The 27624-nt window shown below is 38.7% G+C and overlaps 1 protein-coding gene, 1 long non-coding RNA gene and 2 pseudogenes across 2 annotated transcripts; 3 read left to right on the top strand and 1 right to left on the bottom strand.

Moving 5' to 3' along the window:
• The first annotated feature begins 1580 nt into the window (after positions 1-1580).
• Positions 1581-2362, top strand: LOC119484608 (annotated as a pseudogene).
• Positions 2363-5559: 3197 nt separating this feature from the next.
• LOC119496742 lies at positions 5560-6506 on the top strand (annotated as a pseudogene).
• Positions 6507-8859: 2353 nt separating this feature from the next.
• On the bottom strand, positions 8860-25880 carry LOC119484605 (olfactory receptor 10A2-like). The gene is given in 8 exon segments (XM_037763531.1): positions 8860-9044; positions 9897-10029; positions 10213-10304; positions 10551-10707; positions 23738-23850; positions 24436-25101; positions 25348-25370; positions 25871-25880. Coding segments are annotated over 8 exon segments (1359 nt in total). The 3' UTR covers positions 8860-8879.
• Positions 17220-18781, top strand: LOC119496749. The gene is made up of 2 exons (XR_005208805.1): positions 17220-17252; positions 17979-18781. It is a non-coding gene; the product is annotated as an uncharacterized LOC119496749 (long non-coding RNA).
• Positions 25881-27624: the final 1744 nt, after the last annotated feature.

Raw genomic sequence — 27624 nt, 5'->3', positions numbered from 1 at the left:
TGGGAGAAACCAAGCAATTCTATGTAAAATCAAGGATTCAGTACCCCCATATACAACAGCAATGAATGATCCTTTGTTTCATAATAACATTTTACCGCTATTGCAATGCCTACAGATTCTGATATAGAGAAAAGGGGTAAAATAGGCTGTTGTAAAAAGTTAAAGAACATTTGTGATGCAACCAAACTATACATTTTATTGATAGTAACAATTGATTTTGTAATCTCACTGCAAACAAAATGATTTAAAACAAGTAAAACACCAATAAATCTTGTAGATGAAACTTATTTCTAACATATTGTGTACAACAAAAGCCTTTTTGACCAAAAAGTACCAAGAACTAGGGGAAGCAGAGGAATTAAACAAGGAAGTAAAGGCCCTTTCACGCTTACCTCATTTAGTCTGGACTTTTCAATTTTATCCTAACCAAAATTACAGGTGTGAAACCTGCCCCATACCACTGTCAAAGAGAGGTGGTCTCGTTCCGGATCAAACTGAACCATGGTTTGGTTCGTTTCTAGTGTGAAAAATTTTTTTTGTATGGTTCGACTTTTGGAGCTAACAACTACTTTGTTGGAAATAGAACAGGGTGACACAAACATTACTTTAACTTGTCTTTACAAGTTACAAATTATATATTTCAGCTTGATGACAGTTGCGATGCCCATCTTAATTATGTTGCATCAGACATTACTCAAGGTAATGATAATGAATTCCCTGAAGTTAAAAATTAAGTCTACAAAACATTGCAACAGAGACATCTTTTTTCAGTGCTGGTGGGTATTACCAGCAGTGAACTGCAGAGAAAAAAGAAGAGACACTCAAGGAAGGTATTACTGATCGGCAAACAACTATTTCTTCACAATTTCACAACTTTTCTCATAATTTCTGATAAAAAAAAAAGCAAACGTAATACATTAATTTCTTCAGCTTTTATTGTGCAACGGTAATGATTTGTGGACTTGCTTATAGGAGAAAATGACTCTGAGGCAGAAAAAACAGATTAAAAAAGAAAAGGAATAGACATGACATACTGTTCTAAAAAACTATGCATAGTGAATACAATAGTATAAACCAGTTTATCTGGTAATTTTAGAAGAACCTGTTTCTGTTGGGTTTAGTTGTACAACCAGTGGGAAATTATGTCTGATACCTAGAATGAATACAGTTGTCATATACATACAGATATGTACATGAAAGTTGATCCCTGCATTTAACCCATTGTAAGGATTTAGAAGCAGTGGGGAGCAACTTTGGGTTCAGTGTCTCACTTAAGGACGACATGCGGACAATACGAGCCAGGGATCGAACCACCAACCTTGTAATTACAGGACGACCTGCTCTACTAACTGAGCTAGACCTCTTGGGAACTTAATGTTTTCTATTACATGTGACAGAACATTGTTTTGTTCTTTCAGGCTGATGGAAACTACACCAACAACAGCTTCACAATCCAGCTGGAGGGGTTAAATGCTTCAAAAGATTCTCTGTACCCTGTGTTTCTCCTCTTCTTTTTCTCCTACCTGTTCTTAATGGTCCGTAAATGTAGGCATTGCTGTTCTGGTTTTCATTGACAAAACCTTCACCAGCCCATGTATCTCCTTTTTTGCAACCTGCCCATCAATGATATACTTGGAAATTCTATCTTGTGCCTCGTTTGCTTATAGGACATGTTGAGGCCTCCCTCCGAACGCCTCATCAGTTATCACGAGTGTGTGGTCCAAGCTTTCACCATACACCTGTCTGGTACCGCTAGTGTTACAGTGCTTATGATTATGGCCTTTGACAGATATGTGGCGATCTGTAATCCCCTGCGCTATGCAACCATAATGACCAACAAAATGGTGATCAACTTGATTGTTTCTGCCTGGGGAGTGGCCTTAGTTTTGATCGGGATTCTGCTCGGTCTGACCATACGACTGAACCGATGCAGGACTCTGATCGACAGCCCTTATTGTGACAATGCCTCACTGTTTAAACTCTCCTGTGACAGTGTGTTTATTAATAATGCCTATGGCCTCACTTTCACTGTAGTCCTGTTCACAGCTTCAATAGGCAGCATGGTTATCACCTACACAAAGATCGCAGTAGTCTGTCTGACCAGTAATAACAAGTCTTTGAACAGTAAAGCCTTGAAGACCTGCAGCACTCATCTGGTTGTGTATCTGATCATGGTGATTAGTGCAATTTCAAACGTAACCCTGCATCGCTTCCCTCAGTTCACAGACTACAGAAAACTCAGTAGAATTTTTTTCACATCATCCCTGGCTGTCTCAATCCCATTATTTATGGTGTGCAGTCCAAAGAGATACGAAAATTCTTGTCTAAGTTGTCCGGGCCAAAGAAAATTTTGCCATCATAATAAAGACAATTTCCAATGTTTATTTGTAAATGTATTAACACAAATTATATAAAATTTGAACATAGGGTTCCCTACTGTATTTAATGATCTTGTGGTCCCTTCTACGAAAGCAGCCCGGTTGCACTAAATGGCGTATTAATGACACGGTAATTCGCAAGTCATTTTGCATACAATAAGAGCGTCTTTATTGCTTTTGGCGTGTCATTTGTATGCCATGTAGTCTGTACTGACTGCAATGTAAAAGCATCTGTGTTAATATGCAACCCTCGGAGCTAGTGACATGAAATAAAAGAGAGAGAGACTGCTGATGATGGAGGGAAATTAATAGTATAAACTCCCAGCGGCTGGATGTTGACACATGTAGGACAAACCCGAAGTATATGAGAATAGGACTGTGAAATCAGCTATTAAAAGGTCTAATGGTGCAGCCATATAAGTTGTAGTCTTGCCTTGTTATTATTAAGCTGTAATGTAAAGAGTGAATGACATGAGTTGTCTCTACTCTTACTTCAACACGATCTCATGGGAAGGCGTTTCAATAACAGAACATTACAAGAATATTCCACGCATCATGATAATGCATTTTAGCCTTTTTGTGTAATTTGTATACCTCTTTTTAAGAGTATTAAATACTTGACAAACCTCTCTTTAAGGTACATTTTGAACAAATAAAAAATGTGCAATTAATTTGTTTTTCTATTCTAATTCTATTTTATTGTATATATTTTTTAAATTTCTTGTTTCCTCTTTGGGAACCATCATCTTAACGTAGTGGAGAGGTTTGTGTGTCCCTATGATCCTGAGGGCTGTGTTGTCTGGAGCCTGTTGCTCCTGGTAGGGTCTCCCATGGCAATTGGTCTCAGGCGAGGGGCCAGACTAAGAATGGTTCATAAAACCTCTATGATTAAACGAGGCAGAGGAGGAGTTACCCGGCCCGGATGGAGGGCCCATCAGCGAGCGCCTGGTGGCCGGGCTTGCCACAGATCCCGGCCGGGGACACCCCGAAGAAGCACCGTGGCACCCCCCTCCTCTCCATCCTGTGGGCTCACCACCTGCGGGAGGAACCGCTGGGGTCGAGTGCGCTGCCACATGGGACGGTCCCGAAAAAAACGGGACGTCTGGTCACCATAGGGAGATAGCAGGTCAACAGTAGATGTCACATAGAAGTGGTGTACATCATCTGAAAGCTGGAAGATTAATTTGAGATGCAGCTCAGCACTATGTGTCAAGTTCTCATCATAAATCAGAAATAAATATGAATTATCTAATTAATTAAAAGTGTATAAGGGTTTAGAACATTATGATAGAAGTATATGATGGCCATTCCCATGCTCTATTATGTCTCATAAGTTGTTGCAGCAATTTTTGGGTTGATACCATTTGTTACACAGATTTGGTGCTAAATTTAAAATAGGCATTTTTTACCACTGGAGAATTGATAAAATGATCAATAATCCCTCCATAATACCACATTAAGACACCAAGACCTTGAGGAACACCGTAGAAAAAGCCATGCTGTGATTGGTTTCAAAAACATTTGACATTTTGAGATTTCTGCAAGAATTGCATTTTTCAATGATTGGATTTCGAGCACTTCTGATGTGTAAACTGCTCATAAACCCCCTCTAGCTAATCTAGCTGGGAAAGCCATCCATCCTCTGAATGCTCTAGGTCTGTAGTTTGTGGCTGTAAAGTTTCATGAGGCTGTGATTATCCTAGAGGTCACCACAGGTCATTTTATACAGTGAGGTCAAATTTAAAAAAATGGTCACGATGAAATGGCTACCATGGGGATTAACTTCATCACACATGAATACAGTTGGGCTCATTGGATCCACAAGAGTCTCAGCTTTACAGTGAAACCCAATTTATGTAATTCAAGACTGTTTAGGGACCCTAGTATGCAGAAATATTCAAATACACCATTTTTAAAATAGGAGACAATAACACATTTATACTGCATGAAAACATTGCATGTGATTATCATAAAGTGGGCATGTCTGTAAAGGGGAGACTTGTGGGTATCCATAGAACCCATTTTCATTCACATATCTTGAGGGGGAGAATTCATCCCCAGTGTCAGTGTCACATTTGTATCCTCGCCTATAATGTTGTATAGATTAGACAGTGGATAACACCATTATAGCAATGATGCCATGCACAGAGATGCCACTGAATTCATTCAGCAACTCCTTGACTACAACTGTGCCAAAACAGATATAAATAACACAAAGCATATAGATTCTACAAAGGTTTTAGTAAGGATAGGACCAGGTGGACTCTCCATTTGGCTACTATGGATAGCCAAAGTGTGCCAAATGGGTTTTCTACCTCTTGAAAGGGAATCTGGCTACAAAATACTCCTGATATCCACTTCAGGAGGCTATGCGCACACAATGGAGCCTTTGGCCATGACATTTACCGTGTGTATCATCACATTCTACCATTGTGCAACGGTATAAAATCAATAAAAAACAAGTAAATTGTATAATTTTGACTCCAAGTGGAGTAGTTTTATTATAACAATGAAATATGATCAAGTAAAACATAGATAATAACAAACCAGATCAATAACAACGTAAATAGGATAACAAAAAGAATCCAAAGTCAAGTATGTACATTCAATGTGACAGTTGCGATACATAATGTTGCATCAGACCTTATTTAAAGGGATGATATTTAATTCCCTGAAGTTAAAATGAAGTCTACAAAACATTGCAACAGAGAACATCCTTTTTAGTGCTGAAGGGTATTACCAGGAGTGAACTGGGAGAAAACTAGAGGCATTCGAGGAAGGTATTATTGATCTACAAACAACTGTTTCTTCATAATTTCTGATTAAAGAAGAAGCAATTGCATTATGCCATACATTAGTTTAAACCACATAATTTGTTGATTTATATGGTGATAGGTTAAACTTTATAACATTTGTCATATACATACAGATATGTACATGAAAGCTGACCTCTGCATTTAACACATCCTCAGGATTTAGGAGCAGTGGGGAGCAACTTTGGGGTTCAGTGTCTAGCTCAAGGACACTTCGACATGTGGACAATAGGAGCCAGGGATCGAAGCACAAACCTTGTAATTAAAGGACGACCCGCTCTACTAACTGAGCTAGAGACAACCCTTGAAGATTTTCTATTTTCTAGATATATCATGTGACAATAAGAGCGTTGTTTTGTTCTTTCAGGTTGATGGAAAACTACACCAACACAGCTTCAAACTCCAGCTCGAGGGGTTTAATCTTTCAAAAGATTCTATGTACCCTATGTTTCTCCTCTTCTTTTTCTCCTACATGTTCTTAATGGTTGTAAATGTAGGCATCGCTGTTCTGGTTTTCATTGACAAAAACCTTCACCAGCCCATGTATCTCCTTTTTTGCAACCTGCCCATCAATGATATACTTGGAAATTCTATCTTGGTGCCTCGTCTGCTTATGGACATGTTGAGGCCTCCCTCCGAACGTCTCATCAGTTATCACGAGTGTGTGGTCCAAGCTTTCACCATACACATGTCTGGTACCGCTAGTGTTACAGTGCTCATGATTATGGCCTTTGACAGATATGTGGCCATCTGTAATCCCCTGCGCTATGCAACCATAATGACCAACAAAATTGGTGATCAAGTTAATTGTTTCTGCCTGGGGAGTGGCCTTCGTTTTGATCGGGATTCTGCTCGGTCTGACTATACGACTGAACCGATGCAGGACTCTGATCACAAACCCTTATTGTGACAATGCCGGATTGTTTAAACTCTCCTGTGACAATGTGTTTATCAATAATGCCTATGGCCTCACTTTCACTGTAGTCCTGTTCACAGGTTCTATAGGCAGCATGATTGTCACTTATACTAACATTGCAGTAGTCCTGCCTGACCAGTAAGAACAAGTCTTTGAACAGTAAAGCCTTGAAGACCTGCAGCACTCATCTGGTTGTGTATCTGATCATGTTGTTATGTGCAATTTCAAATGTAACTCTGCATCGCTTTTCTCAGTCCACAGACTACAGAAAAACTCAGTAGAATTTTGTTTCATATCGTCCCTGGCTGCCTCAATCCCATCGTTTACGGTGTGCAGTCCAAAGAGATACGGAAATTCTTGTCTAAGTTGTTTGAACCCAAGAAAATTTTGCCATCATAATAAAGACAAGTTCCAATGTTTATTTGTAAATGTATCAACACAATTAATATAAAAGTTGAACGTAGTCTTCCGTACTGTATTTCATGATCTTGTGTTTGTCCCAGTATTTGACAGGCTCAGATTGTTACTATAAGGAAAGGACCTTACAGAAAAATTAAACCTTTTTCTTACCACAGGCGCAGTTTGCGTTGGTTCAGGGGCTCACTGAAACCTTAAAAATGCATATTATGTTTTTTATAATAACGCCGAATTCATAATCTATTATAATGATGAATAATATCGACCTTGTTGTGTCTTCTTATTGACAGAATGAGAAACCAACAAGATAAGAAGATAGATTTGTGGTATTTTTTATTTACTTATAGCCTGATAACATCGGACAGTCTGTCCATACGCCCTGTGGACTAACATCATCACACATGAATACAGTAGGGCTCATAGGATCCACAAGAGTCTCAGCTTTACAGTGATACCCAATTTATGTAATTCAAGACTGTTGAAGGACCCCAGTATAAAGAAATATTCAAATACACCATTTTTAGAATATCTAGTTTCATATGATAACTGTGTTAGTAAATAGTTTGTCGCACTCTGGTCGGAACTGGCTACTATGATGCTACACTATGATTGGCCAGTGTGTGTTTTAGTTTGTGTACTTTGTTATTTTATAGAAAAGAAAAGAAAGAAAACATTGTAGAAAAACTTGGATTCAGGCATTTATTTCTTAATGCAATGCATAGCTATTCAATTGTCAAGCATATAAATTGGATTGATTTTAATAACTTTTATGTAATTCAAGTGTCTAGGATTATCTAGGAAAATACATGTATTGGATTGGGACTTGGTATTGGCACATACTCAATATTAAATGACTCCAATCGGAATCGGGGGGCAGAAAAACCTGATCAGGACATCCCTAGTTACTTTACTCTGGAATAGAGATCAAACTCAACAGTAAAACAACATAAGGTCTTCCATTTAACCACATAAACACAAAACTAGAGGACAGCAGAAGTGAAATCTCACATCCATCACAAAGTGACACAACAAAGTGCACATGTAGTGTCTTCTTTTTACATTTCGTCATTTCAATTAACAGCTTCTATTTCTACAAAATGTCACAGGTAACATTCTTACTGTTACCAGCTGTACTGAGTTGCATGAAGAAATCACTGAGTCAGAAAAACAACATTAAGAAACTTTCTGTCTAGCACAACAGTCTTCAGGGTTAAAAAGCAATAATTTCCTCTGGGAAAACCTTGATCATTACCTAAATACATTATGTAATCTTCATGGGATTAATGAAAGCTGTCAACAAGCTTGTTATGTGGAAACTCATTATAAACATACTGTGTTTTTGCCATCTTATAGTTATGTTGGAGCACAGACGATAACATTTTTACTGCTCTCTTGGTGATGTATGAATACGTACCCTTTTTGTGTCACCCCAAGTAAAGTGAGACATGATACTGAATTATTTCATTATTATCTTCACAATTAATTCCTTAAAAAAAAAACTGAGATAGCAGGATACTTAACGGGTGTTTTATTCATCATATTCAGACAACATATACATTAATATGCACATCCATGACGATCATGAATCATTCCAGCACAACAGCACATAGGTCGCTTTTAGTCCCAAGACTGTTGTCTTCATCACTATACAGTGCGTTTGGTTAGCCTTTAGCATGTTGCAGTTAGCATAATTGCTAACTACTTGTTTGCCATATAGGGTATTGGTGCCTTCAAATTAAACTCTTGAACTCGTGTTTACAACATGGGAAGACGTGTACACAATATGCTTGGCGTTCAAGTGGTTAAGTCGTAAAGAACGCCGCTGCTAAGCAACAACAACATTAACGTTACTGTTGGCATCTAAAAGGCACAGAGAATAACAATTTAGCAAGCTAGCAGTGGGTAACATAATGTAGTAAATGCAAAGGCGTAATGACAGAAGAAAAAGATGTGGTCGTTGGGAATTTTTATAAAATGATAAAGAAAAAACAATATACACTTAAAATTACAATATATTAACTTATTATGCACCGAAAAAAATAACTTATATGGCCTCCGCCATTTCTGACAAACATCAACAAACACGTCACAACTCGTGAACTCTGAGCTTTCAGAAACGTTTCACGTCGTGAATACGACATGAGGGGGGGCGTTCATGTGGACTCTTCTCGTAAACACAGTAAACACCACAACATTTGAAAGGCAATATGAAAAATCATACAATTTCTAAATGAGTTTTTGGGAAAGACAGTTTTTTAATCTAAAATGGACATCAAGACACCTAGATGTTCAGTTGCCTTTTCTCTCTCAATTTTGTGGGCGTCCAGTTAGCAGATTGGCAGGTTTTCTGTCCAGTCAGGACACTGGGTTGAGGTCTTTCGTGGGTAAAACAGCAGCAGGTCTTAACCTGCTCAGAGTCCTCCTGATGGACTCTCGCAGCTCCTTGTTCCTCAGACTGTAAATCATCGGGTTTAGGAAAGGAGTCAGAGCGGAGAACAGCACAGACACAATGATACGAACCTAGAACAAAAACAAATATAGATTGAACAAATTTCATTGAACACACAAGACATGAATGTCCGGCAATCCATTCAGTAGTTGTTGACATATTTTAGTCCAGGCCAAAGTAGTGGGACAGACTGAAAGTCCAACATTTCCATCTATAGAGCCACACTGCTAGCGTGGCGAGTATTCAAATCCCACACTCATTTTAGCAATTTTCCATCTGATATCTGTGCAGTGGGTTTGATCTGTGTGTTCAGAGTCCTTCGATCCAACAAACTGTCTGTTGTTGAATGTAACAGAAATTACAAACTTAGGCCAAATGATATAAACTTAAATATCTCCATGACAACTCAACAACTTCATCTGCTGAGCAAGGCCACGGGATGTGGTTGAGAAGCCTTTGGAAACATAAAGTAAGTGGACCTAATGGTTAAGATTTCTGATCAAGCTGCTGCTCCAAAGGTCAAGAATGAGCCTTCAATCAGTCTCGTTTTAAATACTGGTGCTGAATACAGGACTTTAACTGTCATTTTTGATGGACATATGTAAGACATGTACTAAAAAAAAGGTAAATATTAAAGCTGGTTGATTTGTCTCGTACCTCTGGGGAAAAATTTCCCACACGGTAGGAGAGTGTAAACACACGAGGACGAACTATAAGAGAGTGGACACCACAGTCAGGTGGGCGGCAACAACGTCCCGAAAAGGCCTTCAGCCTCCTGAGCAACACCCATCCTCGATATGGAAACGCCAATCAGGATGTAGGAGGTGAGGATGAGGACTCCTGTGTCAGAAGTGCCAGTATGGCAAAGGAAATGGACACAATGTTTATCTAATCTGGTGTTGCCGCACACCAGCCCGCCTTACAGCTGACAGGTCGCACCAGCCATTCCTCACCACATTGGGCCGCAGTAAGAACCGCTGCCAGGTCCATGGAGGTGGCAGGCAGCGTGCAGAATATACTGAAGCTCCAGGCTCCTGCGATGAGCAGCAGCCGGATCTGTCGGGTCATGACGGCCAGTGTAGCGCAGAGGATTGCAGAGTGGCCACATAGCGGTCGTACGCCATGACAGTCAGAATGGCATAGTCAGTAACAGCTAGCTGAATGAGAAATGCATCTGGATAAGAGCAGCCTGGGACGGAAATGGTATTCACATCTGTCAGGAGGCAGATAGCATTTTACGGGATGGTGGTGGTGGTGAAGAGGATGTCCACGAAGGAGAGGTTGTAGAGAAAGAAATACATGGGAGAGTTGAGCTTCGAATCAGTCAATGCCTGAAAAAAAAATGGCAGCAATTACATTTCAGTAAGACCGAGGCAATATGCCCTTTTCACAGCAGCCATTTTGACATGTCAGGTGTAATTGATAAAATAAATTCTGGTCCAGTGAGCCAGCATGCACAACACCAGGGCCCTGACCCACCTAAATGGAACAGGGCCATAATTAATGTTATTAATTAAACCTGTGTTTACCCTGCAAAGAAATTAAATCATAACTATATAGACGGCTCTGTTTTGTACCACATAGATGATCATGCTGTTTCCTCCCAGGATGATGATGTAACCAAGAAGCAGGATGAAAAAAACAATCATCTTTTCCTGGCCAAGGTTGGCGAGGCCCTGAATGATGAAGAAAGTGACGCCTTCAGGCCCCCAGGTGCCGTTAAGAGAGCTGGATCTGTGATTGGTCGACAAGGAAAGGTATGAGTCTGAAGAAAGAGTGAGGTAAGAGAGCGTCAGTGTTTAGGGCCCAATCCCAATGTCCACACTCAGACTCACAGACTTTGAGGCGTCCTTGACGGTTTAGGGCCGTCCCACTGTTAAATCCTCAAGTGCTTGAGGGAGACATTTTGAGCCCTTTTTGCACACTTTCTGTAAAGTCTGCATTTCTGCAGATTTGCCTGAGGGAAATTACCCACAATTCATAGTGTTGTGACGTTAACACAGGGTTACGAGGGGAAAACCTGGGTGGGATAAAAAAAGGTAAAACAAAGAGGAACGGCACATCAGAGTGTTAAATTATATTAAATGTACACAGTACACTACATCAACATTAAAGTGGCAGTAGGCAGTATAGTTTGGCATCAATAGGAATGTTGGATAGGAACTTGGCGTTCCTTCAAGAGATTTCCCGGAGATTTCACAATGGCAGCCGTGTCACAAAACTTTCTCATTTTACAGCTAACCGTGCACTAACGAAAATGATTCTAGAAAACATTTGAGGAGAGAAATAGCATTAACATAACATAAATATTGATTCATATTTGATCAGCTGGCTAGTTTGACCGTGTGGTCGGAGTTGGCGAGTGATTGACAGCAGACCTCAGATCAGCTCATACTGCTTGTTTTTTTCCGGTCCTGTGAAATCTTGCAGATGCCATTAGGAGCACAGGAGGACACAGAAGCACATGATTATTTTCAAGTTACATGTTGCATGCACTACTTTCAGGGATATAGCGACTGTGATAGCGAAAAATACATAATACATATTTGCATTCAATCTCACCCACTTCAGCTTTAAGGATTTAAGATGGTACATAAAAAGCATAGGCATTACCTCTCGTCTCGTAAGGCAAGAGCCCTGAGAGACGTTAAAATCAGACAGTAAAAAACATTTGTAAATAAAAACTGACAATTGTATATTACATGTTGTTGGGTATTTTCAAGGTGACTTGATATGTCGACGCAAAGTGCTGTCCATTTTGTATGTATACCAATACATACATATTTCCATCCCCTTATTCATACAGATGTAGAGAAAATACATTGTGTTGCACTAAATATAGTCCAGGTCCTATTTAACAGCTTCAAACTTGGTGACATTTCCTGAGTTTATGGGAATTGATTATAAACACAGAAAAATGATGCATTCATTTTATAACAGTTTGTTCATAGAAGATATCTAAACTCCCAGTATACTGCACACTTGAAAACCAATCTCTTCTAGATAGTCTAACTGACCACAAATAAGTACAAATTGTAAGTATCTGTGAGAAGCTTTTTTCGTACAAGAAGGAAATTATATTCAACTTATGATAACCGTCATTATAAATGGTAAATTGATAGTTAAATTTAGTTAATAGTTATTTTACGAAATTATAATAATGTTAACTAATTATTATAATGCTATAATTTATGTTATTTTAACAGGTTATTGTTTAGACACATTATACCATTTCATATACTATATTTACAAAAAATGTGTTAATGATTAAGATATTATTTGTAACAATTAAGAAATTGTTTGTAAAACATCTATAAAACATCACGTAGATAGATATTCGTAACACTTTGTTAAAGGTTAATACTGGTTTGTAAAATGTCTATAAATACCATTTGGATGGCTATGAAGTTAAAACGGATGATTATACTACCTGTTAAATGGTTAATAGATTCTTTGTAAAGCATCTATAAATATTATTTTATAAATAGTTAATGCTTTGTCAATTGTTAATAATTGGTTTCTGGTCCATCTATCTATCTATGTAATGTTTATAAATGTTTACAAACATTTCTTAAAGTTTACAAATCAGTTGGTAATCATTAACAAATACTTAAATATGGTATATAAAGGTTATAATGTGTACAACAATAAACTGTTATTAACATATTTACCAATGTAATCAGACTGTAATTTGTATTGTCTCCATTCCGTTATGATACAATATATAATGCAGTTATTTCACATTACCAATTAATTAATCAACATTACTACTAATTAGTAAAACATTATTCATTGTCATTTCATTGTTTAAACAGTAAAATAACAATTAATTGAGTTTAATTAACTATAAATTTAGCATTAAAAAGGATGATTACCATAAAGTGTTACCTATATTTATATATACTATATAACATATATTATGGTAATTTCTGTATTTTGTTACCTTTATGAAAGGGAAAATTTAGCACTGCAGTACTTTTCTACATGGTCACAAAAATGAAGAAATATCATCAAGTATTGGTTCATTTTGCAATAATATTATTTTTTGACACATTTAGCAGTATGTGTAAAAACCAATTAAAAGTAAAATCAATGTTCAACACAGCGGATTAATGATCTGTATTTGACAAAGCTCACGGTCCTGTCGGAGATCTGTGTAAATGCCACAAAATGAAGGTGTAGATGCTTCTTTTACTCTCAAGTACAAGTATATTTTAAGCTCTAACACCTCAAACCATGCGCTTCCACTTCAAAATCCACTTATTTACCGTATTCGATATACAACAAACCCACACAAATGTGGTTAGGAGCTAAAACATTGTACCATAACGAGCAGTTACAATTAAGTTTGTATGCAAATATAATAAGTGAAAAACATTCAGCACCGATATAAATGCAGGCTTTCTCTAATAAAGTTGTGAAAATCATTATGTAAATGCCTTCAATCATTGACAAAAAAACTACAATGAAGCACTGAAAAAATACAGTTTTTCAAGGATGAATTAAGACTATATGAATGTTGTCATACATTGTTAACTGTAACATCAATGTTATACATTATCTACTATGTTAATAACATTTCTGTTGTGCTTACAATTGAAAGATATTCTGATAGGTGTACATTATATGACAGTGTGAAATTTGATATTACTGAACATCATCAGACAGTATGCCACTCAACCAGCAACCCATAATAATAAGCAGAGAAAAACACACAGACCTCTGGGGCTTTCAGGTGAAATATCAAACGGGCAAAAGCTCCATCTCTCCTCAGCAGACAGACAGACGGACGGACAGACAGATGAATAGATGCGTGGATGTTAGACAAGGTTACTGTCAATAGACAACAAGTGAAGAATAATTACACAGCAAGAATGAAAAACTCTGTATGTGACTTCATCTGTGCACAAGCTCAATTTGACAGCACAAAATACAAGTTAAACAAAATTCTCTACAACTGCAGACAATGAAAACACTTCTTCAGATTTATCTTTTTAAAAAGTGCAAATAACTGGAAATAGTTAATAAATAAGATAGTATTATCTTACCTGAATTATGTGAATCAGACTTTGCGCTGCTCAGTTTAGTCAGATGTAAGCAGAAACTTTATCCACGTCCACATTTTGCCTTTTCAAAGAGAAACTGACCTTTTGTTCTGGTTATAATGGAGATTATGGTGAGACAAAACAACGTTAAGTACAACAAATGACATCAGATCCCATTCATTAAACATAAATTGTACACAGGATGCAAAAGAATACCAAGGGACCTATTTTAGTGACTTCTGTGGTTATAAACAAGCACCTGAAAGAAACATAAACATAATTGTCCTTTTTTGCCATGGTACAACTTGAATCTACTAATTACGATTAATTTATAGAAGTTCTAACTTTAATTGCTTGTGCAGTGTGTGTAATTGTGTGTAGTCGTATGTGTTGTTGATTCTTTGAGCACAAGTTGGACAGTATCAGTTAGTCTGAACTTTGAGATTCATCAAAGTTTCACAGTTAAATATAATTGCATTTATACGTACAAAAATAAATGACAACAATTAAACCAATTGATGAACCTCAGATCAAGCAGGGAGCATGCGGATTCCTTCCTTGCCATGGAAGGGGGTGGTGGGTTGGGGGGGGATCATGAGAGTTTGCCAATCCATTCTACATGTGATTCGTGGACTTTGAGAAGGCGCATAACCGTGTGCCCTTGGAAATCCTGTTGGGATACTGCGAGGAGTATGGGGTACCCAGGCCCAGCTATGAGCCATCTAGTCCTTATATAACTAATAAAAGTGAGCAGTTGTGTCCGTATTCTCAGCACAAAGTCAAACACATTTTTTGGTTGATGTTCGGCTCTTTGCAGATGATGTGGTTCTGTTTGGCTCATCACACTGAACATCAACCATTAAAATTGACATTTGGTAGAAATAGAAGTTTTTTATTGAAAGAATTAAATTTTAAAAAGAAGACACTACATGTGCACTTTGTTGTGTCACTTGGCGATGGATGTGAGATTTCACATACTTCTAGTATCTCTAGTTTTGTGTTTATGTGATTAAATGGAAGACCTTATGTTGTTTTACTTTTGAGTTTGATCTTTATTCCAGAGTAACATAACTAGGGATGTCCTGATCAAGTTTTTGTGCCCCCGATTCAGATCTGAGTCATTAAATATTGAGTATGTGCCAATACCGAGTCCCGATCCGATACCTTATTTTCCTAGATAATACAGTTGCACAGTGGACACTTGAATGACATTAAAGTTTATAAAATTTAATCCAATGTATATGCTTGACAATTGAATAGCTCTGCATTGCATTAAGAAATAAAATGCCTGAATCCAAGTTGTTCCTCAAAGTTTTTTTACTTTTTTTTTTATAAAATAACAAAGTAATTCTAAAAACTATTTTGATATGGCTCTGATCACAATTCCACTACATTTTATTTGTTTTTACAAAAAGTAAACAAACAAAAATATGTATTTAAATATCTCTTATCAATCCCACTTAGTGGAATATTGTAATAAAACACTCAAAATGAGTATTATAATCACAATTGACCCTTTGCTAAGTCCCTCCCCTCAAACGCAGACTGGCCAATCATAGTGCCAGCTCCGACCAGGGTCCGACAACTATCCGGCTCTGACCCGGTTGCACTGATGCTGAAGCATTAAGAATAACTAACTACTAAACATATCAGCATGACAGCACACCTAGCCGCTGCCGTACTTGACACTAAATTTCCAGGAAAACATTGGAGCAAAACCCTACAATATTGATGCAAAGTGAATTATTTTGTTTTGTGGACTTGGTTTTAATGAATGGTTGGAAGAGGAAGTAAGGAATTAAGTCAGTATGTCCTGGTCAACTTCTTGGGCAAATGTTTACAGAACAATCTGAAAACACCAAGCCGAAAACTAATTTCTCTCTCTCTGTCAAGCACGACGGACTCGGTACCAGGTACAGTAGAATGGTTCCTTTAATAACTGCCAGTAAAAAGTTCCTAAAATGCTGTGGTGGTCTTTACTTTTAATAAGTACATTATAAGTTATAAGTAGAGCTTTCAAATTTAACGCGATAAGGCGTTAAACCCAAATTTGTTTTTAACGCCACTAATTTTCTCTAACACAATTAACGCAATCGATCTTTTGGAGGTTGTAGCGGGCTTCAAAAGCAAGACTGATAACATATGAAACTAGTAAACCTAAGGAATCTATTGGTAATCAACCATGTCACACTAGCTTGTCGAGAAGGAGGCTAAATAACGCTCCAAACTTGCGCTAAATTTTGGCGAGGAAAAACTGTCATGGCCATGTTCAAAGGAGTCCCTTGACCTCTGACTTCAAGATATGTGAATGAACTTTCCCATGTTGATAAGAATAATAAATGCTTGACAATCTCCCTTTAAGGTACATTTTGAAAAGATAAAAATGTGCGATTCATTTGCGATTAATCATGATTAACTATTTTCATCAATTCACAGCCCTAGTTATAAATAGTATAAGTTTCAACAACAAATAATATATATAACATATAATAGGCTAATATATATTATTATACCATATATTCAAATAGGCCTAAGGCTTAAACTCTGCTCAGCTTTGATGTTATAAGGCGCTGTAATGGCAATTTTCATATCTGCAGTCTAAACACTGTACCTTTAGATAATCTCAGGGCCTCACATGTTCAACTTCGTCACCATGACCTGACATTTTAGGTCTCTGTAACTGCAAACAACAGATTGCTGAAATACTTGTTATGTCTTGTGATGCTTTGTTGTCTGCTGTGTGCTGATGCATTGATACACTTTCTATCCTTCTCTTCTTTTCTTCTTTGCACTTATCTTCATGTTATGCTTTAAATGTATAAATACTGACTACTCTTTGTATTCGGGGCTCACTTGCCACAGTCCACAACAGGTGGCTGTGCTCGTGAGTCCATCTGCAGTCCATCTGCAGATGTTTTAGGTTATTAATGTATCCCTTTTTATTAAATTCACTGAAAGACAAGTTGTTACGTTGGTTTGTGTCTTGTTTTAACAGAAACTGCCACCACAATTTGGCGTTGTCAGCAGGATCACTCGTGTGAGTGGGACCACTGGAACTCTGTGCGAGGGTAAAGACCGTGCATTTCTGGAGTCCGGGACTCTAACCTCAACCTCCCCATAAAAAAGGGTGTTGAAGTGGGGGCCTGACGCCAAGGAGGACCAAGTCTCGCTCACCGCTGTGATCCAAAGAACCAGGTGGCAAAGAAAAAAAAAAAAAACAACTCTGTCTTTCTGGTAAGTAAGAATTCATTAGTAAAAAAGGCAATACATTAAAAGATTTCATTCATACAGCGTCTGTACAGGGGGATACAGTATCTGTACAGGGGGATAAAGCGCTGTTGTGGGAATGAAGAAAGTGATTCTCCCACTTCGAGGGTAGTTGTGACAGACGTGTCAACAGGGCAGGTGTTAGACGACCGCTGTAGAATCCAGGGCTAGCACAATACGGTACCAAGGAGTTCAGGGAACTCAGAGGGATAACATCAATACATAAAGAGGGGGTGAAAGAGTAACTAGAAGTAAGACCTTACTGGAGTTAAAGCATAACCACCTGTAGGAGTTGAAGTATATAAAGGTACAACCACCTGTAGAAATCTCTAAGCAAAAAATCTTGATAAAAATTATTTCCCTTCCTTAGTCCATGACCCCTAAATAAAAAGTACATTGATATTGAAGAGATCTTGAGAACTATTTTTTAAAATAGGTGCAAATCATAGTAAACTCAAAGGATTGTGATAATCCACCTCAATTAATGTCGCCTAACATCAAAGATAAAAGGTATTTGACCAACTTGACGTGTGGGTTAACGAGTGTGGATTTCTAAACACTGGCAGTTTTAGCATAAGACAGCTCCAAGCTTTAAAAAACAAAGTAGAAGAAGCAACCATCAGGGACAGAAAAAAAAAAAAAAAAAATCAGGGACAGCACTACTAAAATCCATGTCTCAGTGTCTCAAACTAGATCCTGATCTGGACTCGACCCCGCAACGACAACAGCCGGCCCAGGCAGTGCTGCCCAGCGCTCCATCTCCACCTCCATCTCCACCGCTACCTCCACCAGTGGAAGGAGCCATGACGGAGGAAGAGGGCAAAACAAGCTCAGCAACCAAGCCGTTACCATACACTGCCCCTCGCACACCATAACTGGACTTTGCAACGGTGTAAAGACTGCTTTCCCAGTGAAAATGGACATTGGCAAAATCTCACTGTGCAAGCAGAGAGACTATGAGACTGTGTCTGCGTACCTTATCAGACTCACAGAGGTTCACAACACACAGTGGCCTCCTACGACCAGCTGCCATGAGGGGAAACAATGAGGTCGGTCCCTGGGAAGCTCATCTTCGGGACCACTTCATCAATGAGACCAGAGATCAGTGAGATGATAAAACGCAATTACATCACTTGGGAATGCGGAAACCTTGAGACTGTCGAGAATCGCGCCATGGCAGAAGGGATGGAGGCAGGGGGAGATCCAACGCCTGCTTCAGATGTGGAAAGATGGGATACTGGGCAAGGAATTGCCCTGAGAATCAGGACACACAGGCTGATTGACTAGCGGAGGGGTCGAGGACAGTGAAGGATTCATCTAGCTTTGACACGGAGACGGGAAACAGTGACCTATCTGCACATCAGACACGTAAGAACACAGACACACAACTCATGATTTCACAAGCAATTGAATATCTTGAATCTGTACAGGAAACTGGTAAAGAGAAAGCTATTGAACTATATGCTAAGTACTCACATGACACATATAAACAGATGCCAAAGCTAAAACTTACTATACATGGTAAAGACATCATCTGTGGTAAAAAGATACACAGTTCCACTACCATGCTGGGATAACATTGAGGGGGATTTCAAACACTCTTTTCTGTTATCAAAACACTGTCCGATTAACCTGATGGGGAGAGATTTTATTGTTTTACTGGGGATAGTTTTGATATCTACACCACAGGGCATAGTTGTAACCAGAATTAGCAAACAACATCTTTTTTCAAATATAGTAAAGAGGACCTGTTATATGCCTACAAATGGAAAATCCCAAACACTGCACTTAACTCTCATAAACCAAGCTACAGCTCTCTCCACAGCCACACACAGATATTATGAGAAAACATGACTTGCAATGCAACTCGCTTATCTCTTTTTGGAGTAGACAGTGAGTTTGAAAACAAATTGTACAGAGAGGGCCTTGATAAGGACAAACTCAAGCTTGACTGGCTGTTTCTGTGACTCTGCCTGACACACTTTTTCAGTCTCTATTTCAGAAACAAGACTCTGATCCCAACGTCTCACTGGTCAAATCGAAGGATGAAAGGTGGCAAGATTTGGGACCTTAGACTAAAAGGTGTAATGATGCTACAGGTTGGGAGTAAACAGCGGACCCCAAAGTTGATTTTCACAGGGTCTCTGATTCTCTGCTGTGGGAAACTGACAAATTTTGCCCTTACACAATATAAGATTATCTGGACACCTGAAGCAGAAAAAGCTTTTGTTGATTTGAAGCCAGCTCTAAATCTCCTCCAACATTGGACCTAACAGACTGCACCAGACCATTGACACAGACTTTTGACGACCGGGGTGGGTACATGACATAATACTAATGCAGGAGCATGGGGGACGACAGAGACCTGTTGCACAACTTCTCCCACAAACTGACCAAACCTGGAGAAAACACATGGCCATCTTTTTATCTTTTTTATTTTTCATTTTTATTTTCATTCCTATGCCTATATTATATTGTTTGTTATTTTTTATTATCTTATATGTGTTACAGAGTACATCAGACTTGTTAAATTGATTATGCATTTTCCTTGTGCTAAAGCTATGATTGCTTCTTTGATCAAATCTACTGTTGGACAATATGTACATACACCACAGCTGGAGAAAGGCATTCCTGACCTTTTTCCACCTCTAGGGTGGACGCCACCATTTTATGATGATATTGTCTGAGATAGTTTATTTCCTTCTTTCTCATATACTTAAATCAAAATCACATAGTATCTTCACACTTTGATTTTGTGTATTACAACGGTGCTAGTAGTAATCAGATATGTTAATTAATTAAGTGAGCATAGAATGCTCAAAGGGAGGAATGTAATGGCAATTTTCATATCTGCAGTCTAACACTGTACCTTTAGATAATCTCAGGGCCTCACATGTTCAACTTCGTCACCATAGGACAGTGACCTGACATTTTAGGTCTCTGTAACTGCAAACAATAGATTGCTGAAATACTTGTTATGTCTTGTGATGCTTTGTTGTCTGCTGTGTGCTGACGCATTGATACACTTTCTATCCTTCTCTTCTTTTCTTCTTTGCACTTATCTTCATGTTATGCTTTAAATGTATAAATACTGACTACTCTTTGTATTCGGGGGCTCACTTGCCACAGTCCACAACAGGTGGCTGTGCTCGTGAGTCCATCTGCAGTCCATCTGCAGATGTTTTAGTTATTAATGTATGCCTTTTTATTAAATTCACTGAAAGATAAGTTGTTACGTTGGTTTGTGTCTTGTTTTAACAGAAACTGCCACCACAGCGCTCTGGCATCCTCCATCAGCTGCGCCGGTGAGTCGATGATATGGTGCCACTAGCTTAAAAAATACATGTAAAATCTGTTGATGGAAAAAATATTTGTTTAGCAGATATATTAATTACAACAAGAGTGAGCTAGCAAGGCAGTTTTGTGGTTATATGTGTTATTTAGTCAGTTTGTGAAATCCCACTGACTATACGAACTGAACCGATGCAGGACTCTGATCACAAAACCTTATTGTGACAATGCCGGGTTGTTTAAACTCTCCTGTGACAGTGTGTTTATTAATAATGTCTATGGCCTCACTTTCACAGTAGTCCTGTTCACAGGTTCTATAGGCAGCATGATTCTCACTTATACTAACTTTGCAGTAGTCTGTCTGACCAGTAATAACAAGTCTTTGAACAGTAAAGCCTTGAAGACCTGCAGCACTCATCTGGTTGTGTATCTGATCATGTTGTTAAGTGCAATTTCAAATGTAACTGCATTGCTTTCTCAGTTCACAGACTACAGAAAACTCAGTAGAATTTTGTTTCATATCGTCCCCGGCTGCCTCAATCCCATTGTTTATGGTGTGCAGTACAAAGAGATACGAAAATTCTTGTCTAAGTTGTTTGAACCCAAGAAAGTTTTGCCATCGTAATAAAGACAAGTTCCAATGTTTATTTGTAAACGTATCAACACAAATAATATAAAAACTTGAACATAGACTTCAGTACTGTATTTTCATGATCTTGTGTTTGTCACAGTGTTTGACAGGCTCAGATTGTTAATATAAGTGTCTGACAACATCAAGGAAAGGACCCTACAGAAAAACGTTTTCTTACCACAGGCGCAGTTTGCGTTGGTTCAGGGGGGCTCACTGAACCCCTTAGAAATGCATATTATGTTTTTTATATAACGCTGAATTAATAATTTATTGTAATGATGAATAATATCGACCTTGTTGTGTCTTCTTATTGACAGAATGAGAAACCACAAGATAAAGAAGAGAGATTTGTGATATTTTTATTTACTTATAGCCTAATAACATGGGACAGTCCTGTCCATAAAATGTCGACCAACATCATCACACACATGAATACAGTTGGGCTCATTGGATCCACAAGAGTCTCAACTTTAAAGTGATACCCAATTTATGTAATTCTAGACTGTTTAGAGACCCCAGTATGCAGAAATATTCAAATACAACCATTTTTAGAATATATCGTTTCTTATGATATCTGTGTCTTCACTCAAGCCCTAAAACTGAACCTGCTAGAGCCTCTGAAAGATAGTACAAGTTAGTAAATAGTTGTCGGACCCTGGTCGGAGCTGGCTACTATGATACTACACTATGAGTGGCCAGTGTGTGTTTTAGTTTGTTTACTTTGTTATTTTATAAAAAAAAGAAAATAAAAAAAACATTGAGGAACAACTTGGATTCAGGCATTTATTTCTAAATGCCAATGCAGAGCTATTCAATTGTCAAACATATAAATTGGATTGATTTTAATAACTTTAATGTAATTCAAGTGTCTAGGATTATCTAGGAAAATACATGTATTGGATTGGGACCCGGTATTGGCACATACTCAATATTAAATGACACGATCAGGACATCCCTCATTATGGAATAAAGATCAAACTCAACAGTAAAAACACATAAGGTCTTTTCTCTTTTCTCTCATTTAATCACATAAACAAAAAACTAGAGGACAGTAGAAGGGAAATCTCACATCCATCACAAAGTGACACAACCAAAGTGCACATGTAGTGTCTTCTTTTTACATTTCATTCTTTCAATAAACAGCTTCTATTTCTACCAAATGTCACAGGTAACATTCCTACTGTTACCAGCTGTACTGAGTTGCATGAAGAAATCAGCTGAGTCAGAAAACCAACAATAAGAACCTTTCTGTCCAGCACAACAGTCCTCAGGGTTAAAAAAGCAATAATTTCCTCTGGGAAAACCTTGATCATTACCTAAGAAATCATTATGTAATCTTCATGGAATTAATTAAAGCTGTCAACAAGGTTGTTATGTGGAAATTCATTATTAACATACTGTGTTTTGCTATCTTATAGTAATGTTGGAGCACACAGACCGATAACATTTTTACTACTCTCTTGGTGATGTATGATTACGTACCCTTTTTGTGTCAAACCCAAGTAAAGTGAGACATAATCCTAAATAGTTATTGAAGATCCCTCATTACTTCATTATTAATCTTTACAATTAATTCCTTAAAAAAAATCTGAGATAGCACGATACTGAAAGGATGTTTTATTCATCAAATTCAGACAACATATACATTAATATTCACATCCATGACGATTATGAATCATTCCAGCACATCAGCACATAGGTCGATTTTAGTCCCAAGACTGTTGACTTCATCACGTTAAATCTATACAGTGCGTTGGTTAGCCTTTAGCAGGTCGCAGTTAGCAGAATTGCTAAATAAGTGTTTGCCATATAGGCTATTGGTGCCTTCAAAATGAAACTCGTGAACTCGTGTTTACAACATGGCAAGACGTGTACACGATATGCTTGGCGTTCAAGTGGTTAAGTCGTAAAAACACCGGTGCTAACCAACAACAACATTAACGTTACTGTTGGCATCTAGAAGCCACAGAGAATAACAATTTAGCAAGGTAGCAAGTGGGTAAAATAATGTAGTAAATGCAAAGCGTAATGACAGAGGAAAAAGATGAGGTCGTTGGAATATCAACATTTTCCTCAGACTTATTATAAAATTATAAAGAAAAACAATACATGACTAAAATGACAATATATTACCTTATTTTGCACCGAAAAAATAACTTCCATGCCTCATTTCTGCCAACATCAACAAACACGTCACAACTCGTGAACTCTGAGCTTTCAGAATCTTTTCACTTACGATGTCGTGAATATGAACATGAGGGGGGGGGCGTTCATATGGACTCTTCTCGTGAACATGGTAAACACCACAACATTTGAAGCAACATGAAAAATCATACAATTTCTAAATGAGTTTTTGGGTAAGACAGTGTTTTTCATTTAAAATGGACGTCAAGACCCCTGGATGTTCAGTTGCCTTTTCTCTCCTCAATTTTGTGGGCGTCCAGTTACTGTAGTAGATTGGCAGGTTTTCTGTCCCAGTCAGGACACTGGGTTGAGGTCTTTCGTGGGTAAAACAGCAGCAGGTCTGAACCTGCTCAGAGTCCTCCTGATGGACTCTCGCAGCTCCTTGTTCCTCAGACTGTAATCATTCGGGTTTAGGAAAGGAGTCAGAGCGGAGAAAAGCACAGACACAATGATACGAACCTAGAACAAAATCAAATATAGATTGAACAAATTTCATTGAACACACAAGACATGAACAAGACATGAATGTCCGGCAATCCATTCAATAGTTGTTGACATATTTTAGTCCAGGCCAAAGTGGCGGACAGACCGAAAGTCCAACATTTCCATCTATAGAGCCACGCTGCTAGCGTGGCGAGTTTTCAAATCCTACACGTCGTTTTAGCAATTTGCCATCTGGTATCTGTGTGGTGGGTTTGGTCTGCGGGTTCAGAGTCCTTCAATCCAACAAACTGTCTGTTGTTGAATGTAACAGAAATTAAAAACTTAGGCCACATGAGATAAACTTAAATATCTCCATGACAACTCAACAACTTCATCTGCTGAGCAAGGCCACAGGATTGGTTGAAAGTTTTTGGAAACATAAAGCCTAATGTTAAGAGTTTTGATCAAGCTGCTGCTCCCAAGGTCAAGAATGAACCTTCAATAAGTCTTGTTTAAAATACTGGTGCTGAATACAGGACTTTAATTGTCATTTTTTGGTGACATTGTGAGACATAAACTAAAAAAAAGGTATATATTAAAGCTGGTGGATTTGTCTCGTACCTCTGGTGAAAAGTTTCCCACCCGGTAGGAGATGTAAACACACGAGGCTGAACTATAAGAGATGGAGACCACAGTCAGGTGGGCGGCACACGTCCCGAAGGCCTTCAGCCTCTGAGCAACACCCATCCTCGATATGGAAACGCCAATAAGGACGTAGGAGGTTAGGATGAGGACTCCTGTGGTCAGAAGTGCCAGTATGGCGAAGGAAATGGACACAATGTTATCTAATCTGGTGTTGCCAGCACACCGGCCGCCCTTACAGCTGACAGGTCGCATAAGTCATTCCTCACCACATTTGGGGCCGCAGTAAGACCGCTGCCAGGTCATGGAGGTGGCTGGCAGCGTGCAGAAAATACTGAAGCTCCAGGCTCCTGCGATGAGCAGCAGCCGGAACTGTCGGGTCATGACGGCAGTGTAGCGCAGAGGATTGCAGATGGCCACGTAGCGGTCGTACGCCATGACAGTCAGGATGGCATAGTTAGTAACACCTAGCTGAATGAAGAAATGCATCTGGACGAAGCAGCCTGGGATGGAAATGGTATTCACATCTGTCAGGAGGCCAGATAGCATTTTCGGGATGGTGGTGGTGGTGAAGAGGATGTCCACGAAGGAGAGGTTGTAGAGAAAGAAATACATGGGAGAGTTGAGCTTCGAATCAGTCAATGCCTGAAAAAAAAAATGGCAGCAATTACATTTCAGTAAGACCGAGGCAATATGCCCTTTTCACAGCAGCCATTTCGACATGTCAGTGTAATTGATAAAATAAATTCTGGTCCAGTGAGCCAGCATGCACAACACCAAGGCCCTGACCCACCTAAATGGAACAGGGCCATAATTAATGTTATTAATTAAACCTGTGTTTACCCTGCAATGAAATTAAATCATAACTACATAGACAGCTCTGTTTTGTACCACATAGATGATCATGCTGTTTCCTCCCCAGGATGATGATGTAACCAAGAAGCAGGATGAAAAAAACAATCATCTTTTTCTGGCCAAGGTAGGCGAGGCCCTGAATGATGAAGAAAGTGACGCCTTCAGGCCCCCAGGTGCCGTTAAGAGAACTGGATCTGTGATTGGTCGACAAGGAAAGGTATGAGTCTGGAGAAGGAGTGAGGTAAGAGAGGCGTCAGTGTTTAGGCCCAATCCCAATGTCCACACTGAGGGTACGTCCCAAAGCTCTTAATTTTCGTTTCCTCGCTCCTCGATCCTCGCTTGAACCGGAAGTTGTTCTGGTGCGCCATTTTTGATTTTTAGACCGTCCCAAAGAGGAGCGAGGATCGAGGATGGAGGAGGCTTGCCGGGAGGAGCTATGAGCGAGGATACACCAGTATATCCTCCACGGAAGTCTTTTACCGACCGACACGCCCCCTTATTGGATATCAGTCACTGATTGGAACGCTGCTGCCGATCGGAACTGATCTGATAACGTTACCTCTCAACATCACTTGAGTTTTATAGTGTGAGTGAAAACAGATCACATATTAACGTTTTATATTTCAGTTGTCTTCTGATTCACCATCTAGTTATAATCTGTGTTAACTGAAGCTCTGAACAGCAGCAGAAGGACCTGCAGTAGCTCTGCTTCACACACCGCCAGTGAAGGAGCTCGACACTGAGAGGGGTTTATAAGACCTGACAAACTGACTTAAAATAACTTTCTTTATTTATTAGAATGATTTGTCTTTTCATGATCTGTTATTTCCCCCGTTAACTTTTATCAATGATACTATTAAAGTCAGAGAGAGAAGGAGAGTCTGTCTGTCAGCCAAACAAACACCTTTTACAATCATTTATCCTCATTTCCATTCAGTCACATGAGGCCTGATAATTCCTGAACGTCGGGTTTGATATGAGTTATATCATTTACATTTCCCTTTAGCCTAATAAATAATGTCCAGTGTTAAAAAAACACCGTAGTCATATTCTGAGTTATGAAATAATGAGCTCACAATCAGAATATCAATAACTACAGACGCTAATAATTAATAAATAATATAAAGAGCACTTGTCTTTATTAGTACTAGTACAGTTCAGACACAAACAGCTGTTAAAGTTTACTGACAGCTGATCCAGATGTGATCAGCTGCTGCTGTCATCAGAAACGGACGTCGCTTCACGTGACGCTTCAGAGGAAACGACCGTCTCATGTCGCTTAAATCGTATTTCCCTCGTTTCCTCTCTCCTCCGCATGGTTTTCCTTGCGTCTCTCCATGCTTCCCTGGTGGGAGGGACTAAGACGCAAGGAAAAGACGCAAGTGAGGGAAACAGGGATGCAATTAAGAGCTTTGGGACGTACCCTGAGACTCACAGACTTTGGGGCGTCCTTGAGGGAGACATTTTGAGCCCTTTTTGCACACTTTCTGTAAGTCTGCATTTCTGCAGATTTTGCCTGAGGGAATTACCCACAATTCATAGCGTTGTGATGTTAAACACAGGTTTATGAGGGGAAGTCTGAAAGGGTAAAAAAGGTAACAAAGAGGATGGCACCTGGTGCTCAGCCTGTTATATTAAATTTACACACTAACACTACATCAACATTAAGGATTTAAGATGGTACATAAAAAAGCATAGGCATATATAGGCTATATCACACACCTGTTTATTAATCAACCATTTTCATTTTGCTTAATGAAGCTGTTTAGACAAAAACAAGTAAATTGATTATTTGGCCTGGAAGACTTTTAAATCAGGCAGTAAAAAACGTTCGTAAACAAAAACCGACAATTGTAGATAACATGTTTTTGGTGTTTTCAAAATCACGTGATATGTCGCCGTAAAATGCTGTCCCATTTTGTATTTATACCATTTCAAGCCCTCGCATTGGGATTGGGCCCTTATTCACAGACAGAACATCAGAAGACTCATACATTTTACATCAGTGTTTTCATATTTTCTTCCCCATTATTCATACAGATGTAGAGAAATAGATTGCGTTGCAACAAATATAGTCCAGGTCCTATTTAACAGCTCAAAAAAAACATATTTAACATTGTTTTATCAACTTGTTACTTAATGACATTTCCTGATTTTATGAGAATTGATTATAAACACAGAAAATTACGCATTATTTTTTTACAATTTGTTCATAGAAGAGGTCTAACTCCAGTATACAAGCACACATGAAATTAATATCTCTTCTAATAGTCTAAATGACCACAAATATAGTACATCTGTGGGAGGCTTTTT

The sequence above is a fragment of the Sebastes umbrosus genome, chromosome 1, assembly GCF_015220745.1.
Source record: "Sebastes umbrosus isolate fSebUmb1 chromosome 1, fSebUmb1.pri, whole genome shotgun sequence".
Lineage (NCBI taxonomy): Eukaryota > Metazoa > Chordata > Actinopteri > Perciformes > Sebastidae > Sebastes > Sebastes umbrosus.
Note: the sequence above shows the minus strand (reverse complement) of the source record. Positions and strands in the feature narration are given on the sequence as shown.